A 23772-nucleotide genomic window follows, 5' to 3' on the forward strand; every position below is an offset into this window, starting at 1 on the left:
GTTTTCGTAGCGCAAGATTTTTAAATCACGAATCAATACAAGTCTGAAAAATTGTAATTGATTTGAGTAAAAACAAAAAAATTAATACAAAATTGTACTTTTTTTAATTTTAAAAGAAAAAATCCATGGAATAAATGGAAATACTTTCCAAACAAGATTTTTCGAAAACGTTTTTATAACAGAATGGTTTTTGATACTCTCTTTTTTTTAAGAATGACGCAAATCAACACGACTACTTGGCAAAAAACTTGGTACTTGAAATGCATTTCATTGAACCCTAGCTAATTCTTTGGCGCTAAGCTCAAATAATTAAAGAATCTGCAATCTGCAGTAGCATTGAAAAATTGGTATGCATAATTTGTATATTTTGTAATAAATGCGATGTTTGCAAAACCTTGAATATTATTGAAGTTAAATGGCTAAGCTAGATATACAGTTTCGATGAACGTGGTTATTGATTGGCCAACGTTGTTATAGAATAAAGTTCGATCAGAATAAACTACAATTACGTGAATAAATCACCATCATTTTGGGAGGTGTTTCTAAATTCAGAGGATGGTACATATTTTGTTATTAGCTTTAAAATATTTCCAACTCAATAAATTTGAATTGCACTCAAATATTTGCCCAAAAATTGCCTGAATATTGGGATGAAAATCTCCTGAGAGGCTTATCTTACATTTATCTTTTTATGCAAGCCTATATGTGATCCGAAATAGTCTTTGACATAAAGTATATGATGACACTTCGTTTCGAATGCAGTTTCAGCCTATCATTCCCAGCATATTGGGCTCGGGCTCTAAATGGCGACTGTTATAATCGCGACTTTGTGTGAGCGACTGTCAAAACAGCGACTGTCGTAATGGCGACCGCATTAAGACAGCGACTGTTATGATAGTGACTTAACCCCCACACCCTAACCCTAACTTTGTTTTGTCATTCCTGTACAAAAAGTTAAGTCGCTATCATAACAGTCGCTGTTTTAATGCGGTCGCCATTATGACAGTCGCTCACTTGATTACGTCGCTATTATTAAGTCGCCATTATGACAGTCGCTGTTTTGACAGTCGCTATCCGGCCTGGATACCCGACAGTCCAGTCGTGCAAAACTTTTGTACCCTGGTCCAAAAACCTTGCCCATCCTTGGTCTAAGTCGCGTGTGGGTTTTTGAATTCAATACAATACTGATCTTTTATTTATTATCTATGCAATTATATCTGTTGGTAGCTGACTCTGGTAGCCCTCTAACGGTCTTATCTCTACCACCCAGTCATTTATCGAAATCCTTTTGTTCGTTTATTTTTATTTTGTTTATATAAGTGTGTACATTGTGTTTTCCGATTCGACAAATCAAATAAACTCTCTCTCGTACGCGCCAATAGTAAAGACCATTTTCTGCATCAGCAACATCAATAATTGAGACGCGTCTGGGTATCTATATATTTTTCCGGCTAGATATTGATGTGTTCATCAAATACCGTTATCGGTTTATTACAATATATACACAGATCAGTAAATATTACGAGATAAAACAAGATTATTTTGATCGATACGTTCCACCACCCTCGACAATATCTAATAACAAGAGTGAGCTTCAAATGCGGGTTTTTCTCGGGATCTTTTTCTTCATAAAATGATTTCTAGTGGTACATTTTTTATTTGCAATATTATAATCAGTAGCTCGTAAATATTTCACTGATTGACTTCATATCACGGCTATGACACCGGAAGCCGCTTATCATCGATTTGAAATGATTTTACCAAATATACTTTGTCGGACGGCGCGAGGCGTATTTTGCAAAGCCTTAGAAAAACGACGCAACGCGCTGATATTTCCAAGAGGTGGTGATGTGCAAAGGAATTGATGGATTTATCGTCGTCGCTATGTGACTTACTAAACTGGTACTCGAACGAGGCTTGAAAAGCGTTAATATTATTTGATTTATTTGCATTCTAGTTAAGATTCGGCGCAAAGAAAATACGTCGCCAGAATCGTCGCCATGTGAGCATGGAGGAAGGACATTGCAATAGAATTTATGTAAAAGAGTTCAAAGAACCACAACCGGAAATTTCAAATCGGGTAACATCTGGCGAAACCAATCCTCTGATCCTAATTCTCTGATTATGATAGTATATCGAATGACAATGAAGTGAATGAACCAACCGGTTTTCATTAGAATTCAGAAGTAACGAATGTTCGCCTTTTTTCCTAATTATTGTTATTGATAATTTAATTGCGAAATTCATTGTAATTGCAATTTTATTCCTATCTGATACCGAGAAAAAGATGTGCTGGCATGAAAGCACCTATTGCTCATGTTTGACTGTCATAAAATCTGACCTGTCTTACATCTCGATAGGGAATCCCGGAAAAATTATATATATAATGATTATAAGGTGGTATTTGTTGTGGATACACGTTGCGTTGATTCTTCTAGATTCGTAGGCACAGGGTCAACTTGGGTACATGGTTACAAAACGATGTTTCATAACTACAGATATATGTATAATATTGTTCCATTTAGTTTAGAGTAACGCACGTTAACTAAAAACAATCTGAGAAGGCTTTTAAGAATATTCGCCTCGAAAATGTTTTCACTATATGCAATCAGAATTTACCTCTGATCTCCAAGGGAAATTGAACAAAAGTAGTTAAATTTTATTTGTCGTCCGAGTCCATGTTTATGAATAGACACGTGACCAATGGGTGTTAACTTTGACGTCATAATTCCCCCTAAAAATGATTCATAAATTGTATGAAGGCGTGTTGTTTTCTGTGCTTTCATGACGACAGTTATAAACAATTAGAAATCAACCAAAAATTTCAAATTTTTTAAAGAGCATGGACCGGAACGTAATAAATTTTGATTTATAAACCGGAAAATGGGGAACGACAACAGGATACCAACGAATTTGAGAGGAGAAATGATTTATTGATGACTTAACAGGCAAGTCAAAATAGAACACTGTTTAAACATGTTTTATAAAATTTTTCTTAAATTTCCTTTATCTCCACGGTTTTTATAGTTATAATGGTTTATTTCAATGAGAGTAGAAAACTATTTACTAAACTGGCAAATTATGTGATGAGACTGCGACTGTCCAATGCTACAGTTCCCTACCTTTGCGGGCCTGCCGAACTCCTACGTTACTACGTGGAAGCTTTCGTCGAACCCCAACCCGCCTTCAATATACAGAGCACGATTTTGTTGTGTATAGGTCAACATAAATTGCAACAAGAGAACTGCACGTAGTTATCCGACCAGATCTCGTTCTTGTTTGACATATTTCATAAAAATATCAGAATTGCAAAGAGTTTTTCGGAAAACTTGGAATCACCACGATCGTTGTAATGTAAGCTTAGATAACGATAAATCGTGTCGATATAGCCTTTGTTGTGCCACAATAGCGTCCGAGGCAGGTGACTTCTTGACTGGAAAAACTAGTGCAGCTGAAAAGGGGAAATACGGCCAAGGCAAAAATTGCAACCTTGGAAATCCACAAAGGACCTTCGACGAACCCATGGAACAGTTCCATCGAACCTCAGGGGTTCGATCGAACCCAAGTTAAGAAACATTGGTCTAATGCTACCCACAGAATGCAACAAACAAAACTTATTCATGTTAATTTAATAGCGTGGCAGAAAAATGAAACACAGCGAATCCATCAGCTTGCAAAATTTCTAGATATTTTATTCATTTTAACAACGCATAATTCACTATCTAAATTTTTTATAACAAGTGCTCTGATTCTGAATTATATAAATTAAAGAATAGAGCCATGTTCAAAGCAATCCCCAAAAAATTCTCCCCAAAGGAATAGGAAATACTTTTCTTACAATATGAGATTCCATTGGGTTCAAATAGTGACGGAGCAACGTGGGTTATTTCCGCGATACTCATTTATGGAGCAGATGAAACTCTCGTTCCTACATCTTACTTTACGAGTGAGAGAATTCATATTGACGTAAGCGCCTTATGTCGCGATAAAAGAGTGAAAAATTATTAGTTATTACAAGAAATACCCCGGCCACCTTTAACAATTGTTTTTTGGAAAATGTAGCGGAAATAGTATTCCATAAACAGTAATTACATGGATGAATAGCGATATACAATGTATGCATCACTCGTACTTGATGACATTCGTTCTGTTTACATTTTTCGTTTTTAAAATCTATGTTTGAAAAAGCGTTTGGTAAGCGTGTATAAAAGCGTGTAATCGGTTCAGAAAATCATTCTGATGAGCAGTTGGGACGGCGATAAGATTATTAAAAATACGGTATATTTACCTGAAAATATTAGATGTGCTGACTGCTGAGTTTAAAATGCAGTTGAGATATATCATTTTCGTTTTGTATTTTTGAAGAAAAAATCCTTTTCAAAAAAATCTTCGTGTACATTAGCTGTTTATTAGAACGGTAATTGACATAATATCTTTGGCATTGTGATAAAACTTGCAATTGTATGCTTTGATATAAAATGATGACAATTTCTTTTGCATTTCAGAAATAATTTTAACGAAATTTTTATCTGGGTTAAATTTAATATATTAGTATAGAAATGACAACACACTACTGCTTTCGCACTGGGGTCGGAGCTGAAACGAGCTCAAGAAAGATTCAAACATTTACTATTATCATGCTGATTGCTTTACTTTATCCGGATATCCATGTCGGTGTAAACGCTTATTCGACTGTGGAACAAGTTGGCGGATTCTCAGCCCCAGAAATGATGCGTATCCTATACATCTCAGTAGAAGAAGCTTTTGACGCTTTTGTAAGTATCAAATTTAATCTGTCTGTAAATCCACTTTTTGTATAATTCGAACAATGCAAAAGCTATAAAATAAAATTCATGTATTGATATATCTACTAATTCATTTTTATTCGCATTTATTTCGCTAAAATTGATACGGAAAATTATTAATGAGGATGAAGTAATCTTTCAAACTTCCAATGGCATCAAGTTCAATCATAAAACGAAATATAATTTTTCGAGGCATTTTAATCCTTAACAACTGTTTCACACATTTTAGGTTAACAGAAAAATGAAGTGTGGGGCGAACGACTGCACAGAAGATCACACGACGTTGGAACTCACAGCAATGCCGAAGTTCAAGTCACTTACAGATGAGGTAGAGAATACGAGTATAAATGTCAAAAAATAAATCAAGTAATAAAAACAATTCGCATTTTCCAAGATTTAAAACAGTTGGATTTAAGAATACAAATTGGGTACTCCTGAAGTATGCGCACCAAGATGTCGCATAGCCTTGTCTGTTGTTCGATGATGAATGATAAAACCTATAAATTGCTTAACATCATATTAATGTTTTATTTTATATTACAGGACGACTCAAGCATATGTAAAAAAATTCAAGAAAATTACGAATCTCTACAAACATTCCAGTATTTCATTGCTCACTATTTAAAATGGATCGAAAACACCGAAATTGATCGCGAAGTTAAAACTGTCGATAATGCTTTCGCTCGGTTTAAAATTAAACATTCTCAGTATGTAAGTATAGCATTTAAGTTTTTTCAATAAACACGCAGTATAGATTAATATCAATGTCTCGTAAAGACAGATATTTTAATGATAGAAACTCTAGAATTTAAAGTTGACGTAAAAGTTTGCTTGGCTATGCCCGCTTGTTCAAGAGCAGGGGTGGGCAAGGTTTTGAACCAGCTAAGCTATGAACAAAAAAGAACGTTACGAGAGCGTTATGGGGCAATAACAAACTTTGTCGGTACTAAATTGGATCTCGCGAAAGAAAGATTTATGAAAGGCACGTCGTTTGAGCAGGCGAGAAAACGTAAAGTTTTGTTAACGTCCTCATAATATGAAAGTCTGCGGTAACCTAAAATACAACTTACACAGACTATAATCACAATCTAACAAGCCTTCTGCATGCAGCATACATATTTCAATAACAACAACTATGTAGTACATGCAGAATTGGGTTAATGCAAAATTTTATGGCAGCATCAGGCGGGCCAGATTGAATCACCCAACGGGCCGGATTTTTCCCGCAGACCGAAGTTTGCCCATGTCAGCTCAAGAGTCATGTTAATAGGAATGTGTGAACGAATCAAATGAATTTATTTTGTTTCAGGTCATGTCCACACTTTGTGAAACACCGACGGAAATAACCATCGATCCAGTTGGGTATCCGATACATCATGCACCAAGTCCGATAATTGAGAAAGCCAGAATATACGAATTTTTATTGCAGTACAAAAATTTTCTAAGTAGCTTCCAGCACGCATACCTCATCCCACAAAAAAGGACGGAATAATCACCGTATCTGTTTCAACTTTGGTGGAAAATTACCGATGTCAAAACGAAATGTAAAGTATGTGAAGTGTTCATCTGCAATTGACGAATCACCCCAGTCACAGACTGTCAGACTATTATTTAGAATTATGTGTATTTACAATATCCTGCAATTAAGTATTATATATATTCAATAAAGTATTCGCAAACTTTTAAGCTGTATCCGTATACAAATATTAGATGACAGATTATTTATTTTTGGTCGTGCAATATATTAAAACTAAATACTGTTGATGAAATAAATAAAAATGAAGCATTGTATACAGCATGTATAGATATATATTATGTTCATATTCCATTTCAATACAAGCTGGTATTCAAATATTTGTTTTGTTATTCTGTTTATAACTGTGGTGATAATTTATTATATTTATTATTATTATTATCGCAAATAAAACAAAATGCTTGATATCTCGTGTATACATGGTTGAAAATATGGAAAAGATTAGCGTATTGACTGATGCACAACAGATAGCAACCCCACTTTAGGCCGGGGACACTGAACTAAACCGGGACACAAAAACAAGTAGGCTACTCAAACCCGAACATTTTTAATCACAAATATTAGACTCAATATCTCGGAAAAAATCGAATTATGTTTTTATTTGACACGAGGTGGTATAATGCTTACATAGTTTTGCGTCCACATATTTGAGCATTTCTCACTTGTTATCTTGGGCTCGGCATGTGCCCACTGCGCAACAATTTTAGTATTAAAAACAAGCAAAGGTCGAGAACCTAAATAACTATTTTGTTCACGTGTTTCAGGGGTGGGCAAGGTTTTTGGCCCGGTCCATGAAAGTGTGGCGTACATCTCATGTACAGAATTTTATTTACAGTTTTACAAAAGCAAAACGACAAGCGCGCGGGGCGAAAGAAAGAGGTGTGAATAGCACGCCGTTGAGAACGTAAAGTTTTGTTAACGACCACATAACATGAAGGTCTGTAGCAACCTAAAATACATCTTACACGGACTACAATCATAAAGTAACAAGCCCATTGTACCATACATATTTCAATAACAACAAATATGTAGTGGATGAAGCATTGATTAAAAGCAGAAATTTATGGAAGCATCAGGCGGGCCAGATTGAATAATCCAACGGGCCGGATTCGGTCCGCGTGCCGTAGTTTGTCCATGTCAGTGTGTAATGCAAACGTACCTATAAAATTAAAACGTTGTGCAATTTTCAAAACAGGACGATGTTGGTGAGGCAGAATGTTGTACTTCTATCTATAATTCCTGGCATGTTACATTACAATTTCAGGAAACGATTAAACTTCTACTTTGACTTAAATTACAAACAGCATCATTTTCTAAAAATATATGGGAACGAAAACGATTTTATTGTTCACTTGTCATCGTGATCTCAGCATATTTCATATAGAAGCCACTCTACTCTAAGATAGGAATGCCGTAAAAGATAACGTTCTTGTGTTGGCACACATAAATGATAGCCTGATTTCTCTTTTATCATATCATACGAACAAAGGTCATTTCATGCGTCGCACAAATAGTATGATGACGACATCGCCAGGTTGACTATGGCGTCATAAACATAATGTCAACAAATAAATATTCAACAAACGAATCCGTTCACAAATTGTGTTTACATGGTTCATATTCAAGCAACTAATCAAGGGCATCAAATTGGGATATATTATGTTGACACAGTCAATAGAAATCGCCCATCTTTATCAAAAATCTTGCTAACACTTCAATAATATTCTTAATTATTAGGAACCGTGTAAATGAGTAACATCCCTGTTCATTTTACATTCACTCTCCAAGTCTTCAATTTGGAATACCCTTGTATAAAGACAAATTATGTGCAAGTTTTGATTCTGCTGTTATTATTGCTATCGTGTTCCGTTGGTTAGTTGGTCTCTCATATTAATTACACTTTGTATATATATAGCATGGAAATAATTATCAGAAATGGGAAACGATAGTCCTGTTATTACTTACAAAATATCATTTTAATGAGACTTTCAAGTGTTCATTTAAGTTACAATTTCCACGTAAATCAGCGATGTAGCTGTTAATCGTTTGTTTTTTATGCAGTATATACATTATGCTTCCTTCGTCAATTAGTTTGTACCGATTATTTCAATTGTTCAAATAATTCCGTTTTATTGTTTACTTTTCTCGAGTGTCATGACCTGTTAATAGTTTCGTTGACGCGAATTTCTTCGTTCGCGCTAAAATATAATTAGGTTTCGTTGTATCGCAACCGTCTAAACAAACTAATTTTTATTAATTAATTGAATGTATATATACGCAAAAATATAAACAGACATAACAATTACAGCTGTTACAAGTGAGATGGAATACATTTCTGACGTCAGTAACCTGTAAACTGTGTCGTTGTATGCCGATTTTTGTTACATAATCTACAATTCCAATTTACGGGGAAAATTCTGCAGTCAATAATCAATTGAGTTATTTGTTGATTTTTACAGTACGTTCGTTATAACTGATCTGACCAGCAATATTTTGATTGTTGCCATGAGAACGAAATCAGAATGATATCTGAAACTGGTCCGCTTGCAGCCTGTGATATGTTGTACAAATTACGTTATTAAACCACAAATTAGAATTTTTGGAATTATTTGTCTCACTCAACTGTGGCTTAAAAATGGCTTTTTTCTATTTCAAAATCGCAGTGGCGGCGCGTCAATAGGACCAACCGGGGCAATGCCCCGGTTGTTTTTTCGGTATAGTAAAAAATATTCGAAAAATACCTCAATATCGGTTGCACAGACTGTCTACACTAGCCATATTCTCCCGACATGGTTCATTTTTCGCTCGCAAAGCCTTCGCCGAACGTCGACGGGGCGACGCCGATTTTGCCCCGGTTGCTCATTGTATATCGTATTCTCTCTTTTATCTTCCACTCGCCGCGTCTGTCTCGTTTGTTTTCTGTTTCTTTTACTAAATCATCGGGGCCGATCGGGGCTAGCCCCGAAATTATGACGACACAATGCCGACGTTTCTTACAACAACGTGTTGACATATTCACGCATTCCTTCTCGTTCGTTGGTTGCTTGAAGAGTTGATAGTTTCCTCGCCTTCGTTTTCGTCGCTTGTTTCGCTATTTGAATCAGTTAGAGACCTTTAGTCCATTTGCTTTCGATTTCCCACATTCCTTTTGAGCTCCTCACTTCTTTCCGACTCCGCATTTCTTAGCCTTAGACCTCATAATGAATAAGATTGATGCACTACTTCGCACTCCGTTTTCGCAGCTGCCGCTGGAACAAAAATTAGAGGTACAACGTCTTGGGCCTTATCAACCAAAAAATTGTTCACTGGAACAATCTCATGACGGAGGAAAGCGTCGGCGTACATTCTGCGCAGAAACTTGGTATAAAAAACACGAATGGTTGTGTTACGGCGAGGACAAAAATGCACTTTTTTTGTTTTTATTGCCTACTTTTTGCTACCGCCCGTGACTCACGTTGGTGTAAATTTGGTTTTAGAGATCTTAAACATCTTTCCGAGCGTGCCAGGGATCATCAATCTTCTATGGAGCATCTGGACAATGCAGTAAAATACCGAACATTCGGAAATGTTAATATTGCAGCACAGTTGGATGAAGGACGCGCGGTTTCTATTCGTCGGCACAACCAAAACGTCGAGAAAAACCGCCATGTTCTCGGTCGATTGATAGATGTTTTGAAGTTCATTAGTTGTCACGAGCTGTCCCTCCGTGGGCACGATGAACGGGCTGGCTCTTCTAATAGAGGGGTATTTTTGGATATGGTGGAATACACCGCATCCCTAGATACAGTATTGAGAGATCATCTTGATGCCGCAACTGTTTCGAAAGGAACATCTAAGGATATCCAAAATGATTTGCTCGACTCAATGTATAAAATTTGGTGACCGTACATTTGAACCCATGTACATTTGAACCCATGCGTATCTCCACGGGTTCAATCTATATGCGGGTGCTAAAACCCATGGGTTAGGGTTAGTATGGGTTTAACTTTCCGTGAAACAAAAAAAATTCCATAGGTGCAATAGCATACAAGTGCAATTGTCATGAGTTCAAATATACGTGGGTTCAAATGTAATGGAACCATAAAATTTATTTACAACATTTGGCTCTGGAAATTGAGAATTGCCAGTTCCTTTCGATTCAGTCTGACGAGACAACTGACATCACGTGCGTTTCCCAACTGGCTGTGATTTTTCGGTTTGTGAAAGATGGTAAACCTACCGAGAGATTTCACAGCTTTGTACCAATCGTTGATCGCACGGCTTGCGGGATATCGGCTGTACTGAAAGAAGTGTTACAGCCTTACAACGCGAAGTCAAAATTGATAGCTCAAACTTATGACGGCGCGGCAGTCATGAGTGGGTCGAAACATGGTGTTCAAGTTTATATAAAAGAAGATTTTCCTCATGCGCATTTTTTACATTGTTATGCACACCAATTTAACCTCGGTATTAAAAATATGTGTCTTGTTACCCCTCTCGTCCGTATATTTTTTGCAAATGTTTCGGGGTTTTCTTCATTTTTTTTTCGTTTCGCCGAAGCGCTCTGACCTCCTTCGCCAGATATGTAGCCGCCGTCTCCCAGCTTGTGCACCAACACGTTGGAACTTCCAATCACGCGTGGTGCAGGGCGTGTCCGAAATTAGGTCTGAGCTCATTGAGTGTTTCAATGGCATTCAGAGCTCTCCGGTTTGGGACGAACGCTCTGTGAGGGAGGCGGCAGGTCTAAAGCGTCTGCTAGAAGATGGTGAGTTTTCATTTTTTCTCCACAATATTCTATCACGTGGATGTATTATACGGCGCATTGCAGTCAAGGCTAATGGATGGAGCGTCTGTGCAGTCGTGTATTTCAGACTTCTGCGATGCTGTATCTCGTATCCGGGAAACAATAAAATACGACGACACATGGAGTGCTTCTTTACGCCGCGGGCAAACAACGCAGCGTTTGATTTTGTCTGCAAAGGAATGCTGTGACATTCTGGTGAATCAAATAGGCGATCGTCTGCGCACTGAACACCTTGCCGCGTTCTCTTTGATGAACCCCAAAAATTTTTCAAAATTTGCACGTCAATTTCCCATCCATTTGTTGGCTACTGTCTCCAAATTTTACCCCATGATAAACGTGGGTAAATTGGAAAATGAATTGGGATGTATATACACCAATTAAACTTTTTTGAACATCACATCAACTTGCGCGCTCTATGGGTTCCTCATAGATAACACTCTAGTAACTACCTTTGCGGCGTCTGCAAAATTTCTGGACATCATTTTGACGACGCCTATTTCTTCCGCCGACGCAGAGCGAACATTCAGCACGCTGAAGCGTATTAAAACGTATCTCAGAAACACAATGAAGCAAGATAGATTAAATTCCTTGGCTGTTTGATTCATTCACAGAGACGTTATTTCTGGGATGCATGACTTTAATCGACGCGTTATTGAGCATTTTGCTTCCAAGAAACCGCGGCGTGTTGCATATATGTTCAAGCAGTAGAAGTCTAGCAGCATATATATCTATGAGTGAGCGACGCATGTCCTTATCTTTGCATTAACTTTCCTTTCTTCATAGTAACGTTTTAAACCTTATTTTAGGTTTTGTCTGCTTTCCCGAAGTTTCTGTTAATATGTCATTGTATTTATCTGGGTAAATATTGCCTTTCCTTTTGAAAGAGGTTTCAAAATAAACTATGTCTATATTTATTAATCCCTTGACTTGGACCGGTTTTAAAGACACTTTCTTATCGCTAAAAATTGTCGCTTTTGCCGATTGGTTGTTACCGATGGAATGGTTTTTATGGAGAACTTACAGCGCTCATCCTGTCCCCGTAGATGGGGGTGACTTGGTCCCGCAGTAGCTTGCCCCGGTTGTCAAAATGACCACGCGCCGCCACTGTTAACAAAATGGTTATTCCTACATTATAATCCGTCTACCCCGGACTAGAAATATTTTTTCAATTTGAATGGCACTGCTTAATTTTAAACATGGCTTCTGTTTCAAAATAATGTTTCTTAATTTTATTTTCATTAACATACTCATAAAATATATATTTTAACGGATAGACAGCTAACTAACTTGTAATGTCCCATGTATATAGAACGAGACTCCAGTTAAAGCGTAAATATATACTACTAGGTTAAAGGCAAACAAATCCAACGCAAGCACAGTGTAGCACACAACAATAAAAGTTCTACTAGTCACCGGTAACCATATAGTGTATTTTAAACCAGATTGGTACGGAGACTCCACTTAGAAATTGACCATTTCTATAAAACTACTAGGTATACAAATTTCTTATACAATTAAATAAATGAATGATTAATATTACTGTCGATTAAACTTAGGTTCAAGGGTCAAATATTTTTATTATTATTTTAAAGTGTACAGCATTAACAAGTATATTTAGCAATTTGATTGACAATTGGTTCAAAATAGTTTCCCTGTGGCTTCATTTTTGTGATTGCACTTTAATTGCAAAAAATTCGGTGTTACCAGAATATGATTTTATTAGTGACCCATATTTGCATCCACAGTCATTTTTGCTCAATATATATACGGTATATATACAGTTTTGCGTTTGAGACTACACGGAAAAATAAACGTCGGATACATGCTTTTATTTCAACACTTTATATAATGAATATATCTAGAAGAGTAATATTAGATACCAATTTATTCTTCAGTATAATTGTCAAAAGTTTTCCACATATACACATATGGAAAAATGTGGCTCCGCAGCATTCCATCCATTCCCTATTTCGATTATTTTGTTGTGGTCGGATGTCGATTACGCATGGCTATTCAGTGACTTACAACATTATCGGTAGACCAAGCGACGTATACTAAAATCCGAGTAATCCGTTCTGAACATTCAAATTGAATCCAAGTTCCATCGCCGCAGCGATTTACGTCGGTACCTCTACCGGTAAGCAGTGAGCACTGTCTTTCTCGTAGGACGTCAGTTTGGCCTGGCGCCACGGGGTGATGCAATGCGTGTAGAAATAGCAAAATATTGCGTGAAGTAACGAGCTTCATAGCACTCAGAGTCATTCCAAAATAAGGCCAATAGTCTAAATTTATCAACTGATTAATGTGGACATGACTTAGGATTTAAGCTATTGAAAATCATTCACTCTAATAGCAAAATTATTGGACGACTCTCATGTAGTCTTACAATTAATCACGCAGTAATTTATACATAACTACGACGCTGTCCCATCTATCTCACATTCCTGGCTTTATTTTGCAAAATGGCAAGTGATCTCACGAGGTCTCTAGCGACCTCTGTCTACCCCTGCACTTGTTTTTTGTGATGACAAAGAAACGAGTGACTGATTGAATTCCAAATTATTCGTCATGACCGCCGTCTCATTGGTATGTCATACACTTCCGCATAGAAGACTCAAAGGAAGTGAATTAGCCGATTTCAATAAGTATCATTTGCGATATTATTCAGGACATTTGTTTCGTGTTGAGATCAATATAATTCAGTATGGCGTCCCAGATAATTTCAGGTCAAATTTAAAATGGGCGGTCCGTTCTAAATGCCAAGAAGATAAATGAAAGTTATTTCAAAGCTAAGCTTCAGGAGTTACATCAAATACGTCAAACCCTCTCCCTCCAGATTTTGGCTTGTCTCCGATCTTAACTTCTACTGCTTTAACAACCAGTTTACCACTGCTAAAATCTATATATAAATGCGCTGATAAAACTTCATTTCCGACATCAAAGTCATGTGCCTTGAAATAAAGGATGCCATACAGAAGAACACAGAGATACGGTATTCTAGCTTAAATGCTCGATGTATCTCTGAGAACTTTGGCAGACTCAACATGACATAAAATAATCATCGGCTCATTGTGTCTTGTGTAGTATTAGAACTAAGAACAAAGTGTTTGGAAAACTGAGGCGTCAGTCAATCGATTATCTGTCGTCACAAAAAACGTATGCACAAAAATTAGTAGAGAAAATATATATACTAATAAAGTTGGTTGTGCGATAGGATACCTGGATAGACTCCAAGCAGCGACTCCTATAACCTATAAGTTTCCTTTTTACGATCTTCTCAAAGGAACAAATATTTGCTACACAAAGAATGACTATGTCTGCATGTGGCTTTTTTACGCATAGCAGTTTTGTACACTGTACAGCACTTCTTACCGTGTTTTTCCGAAGACGGGATTTAGATTTATTTTCTTCTGAAGAATAACACTGTGTTTTTTTTTTTTGGAAGAGGGGTCTTGTGTTCATTTATCAAAAATAAAATTACATTGTAGAAAATCACGAGATTTATTAATAAACATTATATAAAAACCGACATTCATTGTTTTTATTTGTATTTCCTATACCAAAATCAAGTGACAAATATCATAATTGTGATTGTGGAATCACACAATCTTGAATAGTGGTGTGATCTTCACCTTACCTCAGGTCATTGAACCTTTTCTCTCCCACACATTTTAAATTTATTTTAAGGGTAGGGTTTAATTAAAATCATTTTTCAAATCCAAATTAGGTCTTATTTTCAGGCCAGGTCCTATTTTCGAGGAAACACGGTAGTTTTACGATGATTAGCCATTGCTGTATCATGTCATAATAAGTTAAATGGGTCGCCATAAGCTGTGGTTATAAATAGTGGGTCCCAACTCCCAACTCTAAAAAGTTTGGGAACCACTGCCTTAGATTCATCAGCAGCCATGGGCGCTAACCACTCTTTCTGGTCATATCGTTTGCCATTTGTTTCTTTAGACATTCTTATAGGGCAGTAGGGGTAGAATTATAGTGAACAACAGTATTTCCTGACTTCAGATTTTAGCATAATAACAGCGTTCAGTTCACGTTACTTTCAGGGTAATAATAATAATTGCCAATATTTTGACGAACCTCCCTTGTTGTTTCGAGCACTATTACCGTAACTTCGATTGGAAAACCTTTCTGTATTTTTTCTAGTCTATATCTACAGATGTTAGGCATTGGTGAACTGCACTTCACTTCTTTGCCACTAAGGAACAATGCAAAATACCATTTGTAAAAATAATCTAAATATAGCTAAATGAATGCTGAAATAATCTAATATCGAAATGGGTATTTCATTCTTACATCCAAATCATACGAAAATAATCTAAATCTAGATTAAAATAATCCAAGTTGGCAACACTGCACTAGGCGTCCTAAATCGAAACTTAGCCAAACTTGAGTAGATCATATACATCGGTGATACGAGCTTTGTTCGATAGACCGTTCTGGGCGCCAACTAATTCATATCCCATAAAGAGAGCATCTCAGAAAATAACAGTTTTAAAAATTAACATGAAACGGTAGATTTAAACGGCGTTTGAGGTGGCAGCTTTAGCTGGCTCAGTTAAAGGTGCGTACACATGCCGGACCAGCAATTTTTGATCGAATTTCCAATAGTATCCAAAAGCTAAATTATCTCCAATTTTTTTTAAGTTTGAAGTTTTGAACAAGAAGAATGTACCATCAATCGTAATGAAAAAGCTAGGAAACGCGAGCGGACATGGATAAATTACCCGATTTATAACACCTAAAGTCGTGAGAGAAATGGGCGTGTACTCTTTGTCATTTACGGTAATTCGAAAAACAAGGAGGATATGATGCTAAAATAAATAATGTACGATTCTACAAATATTCGAAAAAGCTTTCACATTTGTAATTAGGCTCTTGTGACTATTTAAGCACTCAACAGAGCTACTTAAATGATGTCAAGAGCCTTTTTACGAAAAATTACTGACATCTGTTCCGTAAAAGTACATTCTCGAGGCAGTAATGTCCAAAATAGGGAAAGGAGGACGAAAGTGCACAGGCATGCATGTGGATGTGGCTTGACATTTTAACTAATCTATGATAGTATATGACTGGGTGGTTGTCGATAAAATGGTAATATATCGATATAATCAGGACGAAAGATGTGATTGACCGTGTGCTTACTTCGCGTTATCGCGATTAGCTGCTACTTGTATATTATATGTACGCGTACGGTTAATAAACGCTTTTCCTCGGTGATAGGTCATGTATTAGCTCCAGTTACATATATATCATTCGTAGCTTGTCAACAATGATACAGTGTCATACGTTTCCGAATGGTGCATCACCCCGTTTGTAGTTTGGGACGAATTAGAAATTGCGCAAGAAATGTGGGATATCTAAGTCTATACCACTGGTATTCGCTGTCCTATGTGATGTGGCTTTGCTTCGAGGTTGTGTATTGCATTAACAACGAGCATAGAGAGTCATTGAATATTCTTTGTTTGAATTTTGTAACATAATCTAAAACAGGGTCGTACAACCCGTGGCCCGCGGAAGTATTTCGAGTGGCCCGCGCTGTATTTTTCAGAATTGAATAAAAAAATTGGAGAAAACTATTTTTCGAGTGATATAGTATACAAAGATGTGATACAAACGATTTGTTTATTTTCCTGAAATGCGCTCTGCAGCCCTTTCAAACGAGCCATTAGTGCCATTTTGAATCGAAACCAACTGGGAGGATATATCGATAAATAAAGGTGCCATAGCCGCTTACTCACTTGGTCCTTTACTACTCTATATGACGTTATCGCAAAACAATCGAAGCCATTCTCAAATTGAGAATTCGTTAAGGAATGTATATTATGTATTGTTCGAGTTTCCAATGTGTTACGTCCGGAAATAAAAGAGGTGTTCGAAAAAATAGCCTGTCAAGAGAGACCATAACTTGTTAGGTCGAAGAGCTTGAGAACTCTATAGCGGAAACTTTAATTACAAAGGTGGGAAAATTGTCATCGTATTCCTTGGCGCTTGACGAAAGCACTGACATCAAGGTTACTGCTCAATTTGACGATCTTCTTGCGGGTAGTTGATAATGATTTTGAAATTACCGCAGAGCTCGTAGCCATTGTCCCTATTAAGGGTACGACTAGAGGCATTGGTCTGTTGGGAGCTGTGATGAAAAACATCAAGCGTCTTGGCTTGTCTTTGGTGAAACTTTCGTAAATAACTATCGATGGCGCCCCATCAATAATTGGGAAACAACAGTTTTATTGATATATTAATTGTGAAAGTTTGGTGTGAGGGTATTGTTTGTTTTTCCATTAACCTGTAGTCGGTGTAGCAAAACTAGAACATAATGCCATGTTAAGTGGCCCGGGCAATTAATAGTAAACTACATGTGGCCCTTCGCCCAAAAAGGTTGGACGACCCTGATCTAAAACATTCAATCAGTACCTTGCAATGGTATATAAAAAAATAACAAAAACTGTTCATTCATGTACGTTTTTCATTTTATCGTACGTTACTATTTTTCCTTCTGGCGAAGTTGATCCGACTTCACGCATAGCAATTTCAAAAAGACCAGGATAATGGTTTACAAATTACATTTTGTAAGTTTTTTCAACTCTCAGGAATTATCCACCATTTCCCATTATCATGTGTGGCAGAGGATTCCGAATCTACTTTGCCCGTCTTTTATGAGTAAGAAGCTTTTGGTTAATGAATTTCAGACCATTTGAAGTTAGGGTTCTTAAAAATGTGTCTGAGTAAACTAACAACCACTAATAATGTTCTGTTTCAAAAATGCATTTTTTTAGTGATTTTTAGCTATTAAATAATAGCATGACGGTTTAATCAAAAAATAGTGAAAATCCTGAAGACTTACAAAGATGGCTGCAGCACAGAAATTGGACGAGCGTCATCACTACATGTGTTGGCATGTAAGTGGAATAGGGGAATAGGTTCATAATAACGTTTTTTTTTTTAATTTTATTTTAAGTTTTGGTGAGGATCATATTTCTCCATAATGGTATATATTGAAACGTTTCAGAACTGATCCAATTTCACCTGAAACTATGATTTGATTATTTTGTATTAGAAACATAATTTGGTCGAAAACTTACTCTTTTCAATGTGGTATTTCAAGAATTTTTTGAGGAGTCAATTCATATAATACAATTCCTGATCCATAAAAAAATAAAATGCTAAATTAAATGAGGGAATTTATTTCAGTATATGTCTACTTCTATTTTTACAGGTGGGAAGTACTATTGATATGGAAACACATGTAGTTGAGTCAATTCTGTTAAAAGATCAAAATGTAGGATTTTAAAATACTTGTTAATACATATCTATTTGTGATTATTAATATTAATGATATTGTTCAATTTCATTTCCATAAATAATATAGTATATTATGAGATTTTGTTGAATTTTAAATAGCTGAAGATTAATAATATATTATTATTAAAATATTTATGTAACTTTCATTTCTTTGTTATATTATTTAGTTCAGCTTTTTTGAGGAATTTTTTCGGATTGGTGGTTGTCGAGTTCTAACAATGTTTTATCAAGAGCATCAGCCAGCTTGGATGATTCAACAGAAAAAAAATTCAAAACCAGATAGGGGAAATAGGCCACCACCTGGTAAATATTGGTTGCAAGACTTTTTATAAAATGATGTCCGATGGTCGAAGTTTATATTTTCTATTTTATCCAGACTGTACTTTTTTGTAGTTTCAAGAGTCAAGTACTAATAAACAAAAGCTTAATATGCAAGCTATGTTAAGAATATTCTGTGAGGTGGTATTATTTAAATATATGCAATCAGAAAAGTGGCTTTCATAGAACAAGCAGATGCTTTTTTCCAAAATGCTTGTTTCAAAATTGATTTGAATAAGAAAGGCTATGCAAAAGCTTTGGCCATAAATGATATGTTATTTATCTTATTTTTAGCAAGTTTGTCTGACCGAGGAGCTCACGGAGTACAACAAACTCAAACAGAATTCAAGAAAAAATATCTCTTTCTTACAAAAGGAGATACTGAGGTGAACTTTAACCTTTGTTTGAATTTTGTAATTCAATCTGAAATTTTTAATCTCCATAACTTCTGAGTGTGACACAATGAGTATTAATTATAGAAAAATTTTAGTACTTACGAAACAAATCATCATGTGCAAAATGCACCATTGAAAATGAAACTATCAAATTGCTAATTAGTTCCAATAATTTATATAAACTATTTTCCATTTTGTGATAATAAGTTGGAGTGCAATAAATAAGCAAAGTCAAAAAAATTGCACATAAAGCAAGCGAAAAATTTTGTTTAAACTATACAATTTTAAATTTGAACTTGAACTAGTTTCTGAGTTAATTGCACAGAAGCAGTCAATATTTTAATTTAATTTTAGATTGGCAATTTTCCACATCAACTCTCATGCTAAAATATTTGTTTGAATTTTTTGGGATTCTTTCACATTTAAAATTATTTTGCTAGGGTGTTCAATTCATTATTTAAATGAAATACTGTACCGTTTACCGACATATTACTGATATTTATTTAATTTTACATCAGCCATTGACTGGATGGTGTTTCTTCTTTGTTCGCCATTCTAATGAGTCAGCAATTGAAGTTGGAAATATACATAAAGATGTTTTCTTTGGAAACTTTCTTGTAGAAAATGGAAATCTTCTTGATGCAGTGAAATTTTACATGTCAAAAGTAATATTTCCACAAATTGCAGCTACAAAGGTATCATTTATGATGAAATATTTTAGATGTTTCAAGTGTTTATGATAAAAATTTTGATATTTTCACAATCATTGAACACTATGAAGCTGTTTCCAGAAATAAACTACATTTGCCGGCTTGCTATCGATAAAATTATAAATATATTTTTTTGATTTCACTCCAACACCAATGTGTGTGACATGGAAATAAACATATAAAAACTAAAATTCTTCTTACATTTGGCTGCACCTGCTTCAATTCGGGTCCTAAGAGTTTTCATTATGTTGAAAAAGCTTCATCATAAAGTAGTAATATAGTGGCTTAAATAAAATTTCATGTTAAGTTCCCCATACATCACAAATTTCTCACGAAATACATTACATCCCATAAGATTCATAGAAAATTTAGAAATTAATAAAAGTAATAGCCTTTCAGCGACAAATACAATCTTTAATCACTGAAAATTTCAAAACAATCGATCGAGTTTTTAAAGAAAAAGAGATCCATAGGGTCAATCCTTGTCCAACAACAACATAATAGCAAAACAGTCCATGCAGTCACCTTGTGTCTATTAAGTCATCTTTAAAGTCAACATTCTGTACATATGTACATTTTTTTTCATTTTGTTGTTGTTGTTTTGTGGTACATATTATAAATAACCCAGGCCCTTTATTATTGTAGAACTGGGGAGTACTAACAGGAAAACGAAAAACAGATTTACAAGTTTGGTTTCTGGAAGAATTTGAAAGATTCATCGAATGTCTTGGGAACGCTAATGCAAACCTACAAAGTCAAACTATCAAGTTAACCCATATTGATTTGGGATTTGATGTAAAATCTGTTTCTCCCAGTCAGCTTTCAGCAATGTGTAAGAAATATTTGACTTTATTGTACAGTGATACCTTGGTGGTCGAAGATAATTGGTTAGGATTGGTGTTCGAGTATCGAGTAGTTGAAATACCAAAACTTTTTTTGCCATTAGAAACAATGGTAATTGTTTTAATCATTCTTATGTATTCCAAAATACCCAAAATATTAACAAACCGGGTACCTAAACAACATCAATTATTTAAATGCAGGGGCGTAGCCAGAAATTTTCAAAGGGAGGGGGGTTCTGAAATTTTTATTTGTCAAGTTGGATCGAAACAGCTAGCGGGTCCGATCGAACGCTGGAATACGCATGTTTTTATTGGTCTTTGGGGGCTAAAAAGCATTTCAAGCTACAGAAAATTGTTATGTAGGATATAGAAAATTGATTTTATTTTTTTTACATATAAAAAGGGGGGGAGAGGATTTGACCCGCAAAACCACCCCCCTGGCTACGCCACTGTTTATATGTGTACCTGATAAAGATGAAAATATAAAAAAAATAGTAACAGTTACAGTATGTTTAAGCAAATATTTGTGGGTTCTATTGGATGCGTTTTTTATGTGGGAGTTCATCATCAAAAATTGTGCACCTATTGGCGATTCCGCTTTTGCATTAGTCGCTAAGATTGTTGTACAGGTACTGTCACAATGCATACGACTTTGTTTTGGCCTTCGTGTCCATATATTTGAGCATCGATTTCTTGTTGAATGGTCAAAACGCAGCCCAGATGCACAGTTCGGATGACGTCATCTCGTCACATTTTTTTTGTCGACTACCGAATTGTTTGAGTACGACTACGGAAGTATCGCTGTACTTAAATGTGTATTTCTGGCAGTCTTTGTGGAAACTTCAGTTAAGTGCAATAGACCTGGAATGGAATTTTTGTCACATATTTTATCACCATAATTCTGTTCATGAGTAGTTCACTTTCGGTGGTAAATTTTTATGTATTTCATGGTTTTTATATTTAGCTGCAGACCCTCAGGTTCTTGAAAATCTTGAAAAACAAATGTTAATATGGACAAAAGAAATCGATCAGGTACTTTGCTTTATAAAATTGAATGATAGTTGTTTTGTTATATTAAAAAATAAGGTATAGGATGAAAAAAGTTGATAGATTCTTTTAGCTAGGGAACATACTACTTTTTGATAATCCTTTTAATTAAGTATAACAATGTCATTGTCATAAAAAGTTTTTTTGTTTCACTCATCTAGCTCAATGTGTGAAAGAATAACAAACAGTACAATACGAAATTGTGTCATACGCTTTTATTACTAAAAACTTGATGTATCAGCCTCCGACTAAAACCCAGCAGTGACATTAACAACATCAGATGTTAGGTCTAGATGCCAATGCATGAATACTTTGCGGGTTCTCTGGTTCGAATCCTATGTGGGGTTAATTATGTGCTAGATTGCTGGACTCCTCGTCACCATAGGGTGCTTCACGTAACAGCTGGTCGCGACTTCCTCCATCATCAAGTCCATGCTTCCGAAAAAACAAATAACTGATTAACTAACTAATCCCATACCCAACATAGACTAGTCACCGGACGCCATATGATTAAGTCGTCTTATCGGCATCTTTCTCCCTCAGGAGTTGGGATAAATATGTAAACCTTATCCTATCCTATATTTGTATTATGATATTAAAATTATTGATAAAACAAGCAAAAAATGATTGCTACTGAAAGCACAAACTTTTTATCTGTCTCTCACTCTCGCTTTTAGCTATAGATTTCGGTGTGTTCTACTATGATGGGTTAAGATTTACCAATGGCTTAGTTACTGTAATTTAAGGCTCATTTTAATACTTTTCACAAAGTTTGTAAAAGGATCTTTGTCAAAGTTAAATTGGGAATTCCAAAAGACAAGAATCACTTTTGAGATGCATAAAGTGGCTTCAGTTGCCATTATAAGTGCACTTATATGTGAGAGGCTTGTTTCGTCTATTGTCAATGTTAGAATAAAATTAATAGGTCTGGAGGATATGTACTCGAATCAAGACTTGCTAATTAGTTAGCTAATTAGGCGTAGCCTATACGTAATCTTGATATAAACAAACCCCATTTTCGCAAGAAAGGAAAATTTGGTTTTTCATTTTTTGTTACCTACGGTAATTGTTTTACATTTCAATTTAAGATCATAGAATGCTTCATATATTCATTTTTATTGTCAAAATAACATTGTCAGAAATAACTAACCAAGTCATTGAGGCATCTATACCAGTATTAGTGAGTTCAACAACTGGCAGAAATGAAATTAGCATGGTCTGTTACAGTGTTCTTCAAACTTTTTTTATTACTACCCACTTGGCACGGTCAAATTTTTCTCGCAGCCCTCAAGGAACTAAAGTAAAAATAAAGTAAGATTTGATAATACAAAAAAAATTAAAAAAAGAAATTGATATTACAATATCTTTAATTAGACTGACGTGCTTGCATATTCTTGCACGAATTTTGGTGATGGTTGGTCTCAGAGTTTTCTTACCGTTCAAATTTGATCGATATTTCAACACTGCATTTAAGACTGTAATCTTTTATGGGAAACTTCATAAAATTATCTTATTTTTCAACTATAGTATAATTTTATTTTACAACACTTTGCGCTATATTTTATATTGCCACACTCATAAAAAAATCATGTCACTTTTTGGCGATAAATTTTATTTTGAAAAAGTTCATAAATGCTGATATGTATTAATATGTATTGACTATAACTATTTATATTCCAATTAATTTAGGTTCTTGTTACAAGTGAACAAATATTATGTGAAGCTGATGACTGTGGTCCTGCAGCAGAATTAGAACACTGGAAGAGAAGAACTGCACAATTTGATGGTTTATTGAACGAAATAAGAGATCCACGAGTGCGTTCTATATCATCAGCATTGAATGCTGTTAGGTCGAAGAGCATAAAAAAATGGAAGGAAATGGTATGTTGTGCTCAATTAGCAAAATAAGATCTTCTACCTGTCTTGTATTGCTTTGGCTACGTAGTTGTAGAGTGACACATTTTGGGCATCAGAGTCTTAGGCCTGTTCTGATTTGACTTAGCATTTAAAGTTTCATT

The 23772-nt window shown here is 35.5% G+C and overlaps 2 protein-coding genes across 2 annotated transcripts in view; both read left to right on the forward strand.

Annotated features, from left to right (window-relative positions):
• The first annotated feature begins 4471 nt into the window (after positions 1 to 4471).
• On the forward strand, positions 4472 to 6744 carry LOC120348264 (uncharacterized). The gene is made up of 4 exons (XM_039418374.2): positions 4472 to 4775; positions 5035 to 5133; positions 5349 to 5516; positions 6115 to 6744. The coding sequence occupies exons 1-4, from the start codon at positions 4560 to 4562 to the stop codon at positions 6295 to 6297; spliced, it is 666 nt and encodes a 221-aa protein (XP_039274308.1). The 5' UTR covers positions 4472 to 4559; the 3' UTR covers positions 6298 to 6744.
• An 11167-nt stretch (positions 6745 to 17911) lies between these two features.
• The window catches only part of LOC120342287 (dynein axonemal heavy chain 8-like), a 64774-nt gene continuing 58913 nt past the window's right edge, over positions 17912 to 23772 (forward strand). The window contains exons 1-8 of the mRNA XM_039411061.2: positions 17912 to 18039; positions 18357 to 18419; positions 18610 to 18745; positions 19055 to 19146; positions 19674 to 19850; positions 20511 to 20697; positions 21672 to 21739; positions 23444 to 23635. Of these exons, the coding sequence (XP_039266995.2) occupies positions 17989 to 18039; positions 18357 to 18419; positions 18610 to 18745; positions 19055 to 19146; positions 19674 to 19850; positions 20511 to 20697; positions 21672 to 21739; positions 23444 to 23635 (966 nt within the window). The 5' untranslated portion in view covers positions 17912 to 17988. The remainder of the gene's footprint in view (positions 18040 to 18356; positions 18420 to 18609; positions 18746 to 19054; positions 19147 to 19673; positions 19851 to 20510; positions 20698 to 21671; positions 21740 to 23443; positions 23636 to 23772) is intronic.

The sequence above is a fragment of the Styela clava genome, chromosome 1 (assembly GCF_964204865.1).
Source record: "Styela clava chromosome 1, kaStyClav1.hap1.2, whole genome shotgun sequence".
In the NCBI taxonomy this organism is placed as follows: domain Eukaryota; kingdom Metazoa; phylum Chordata; class Ascidiacea; order Stolidobranchia; family Styelidae; genus Styela; species Styela clava.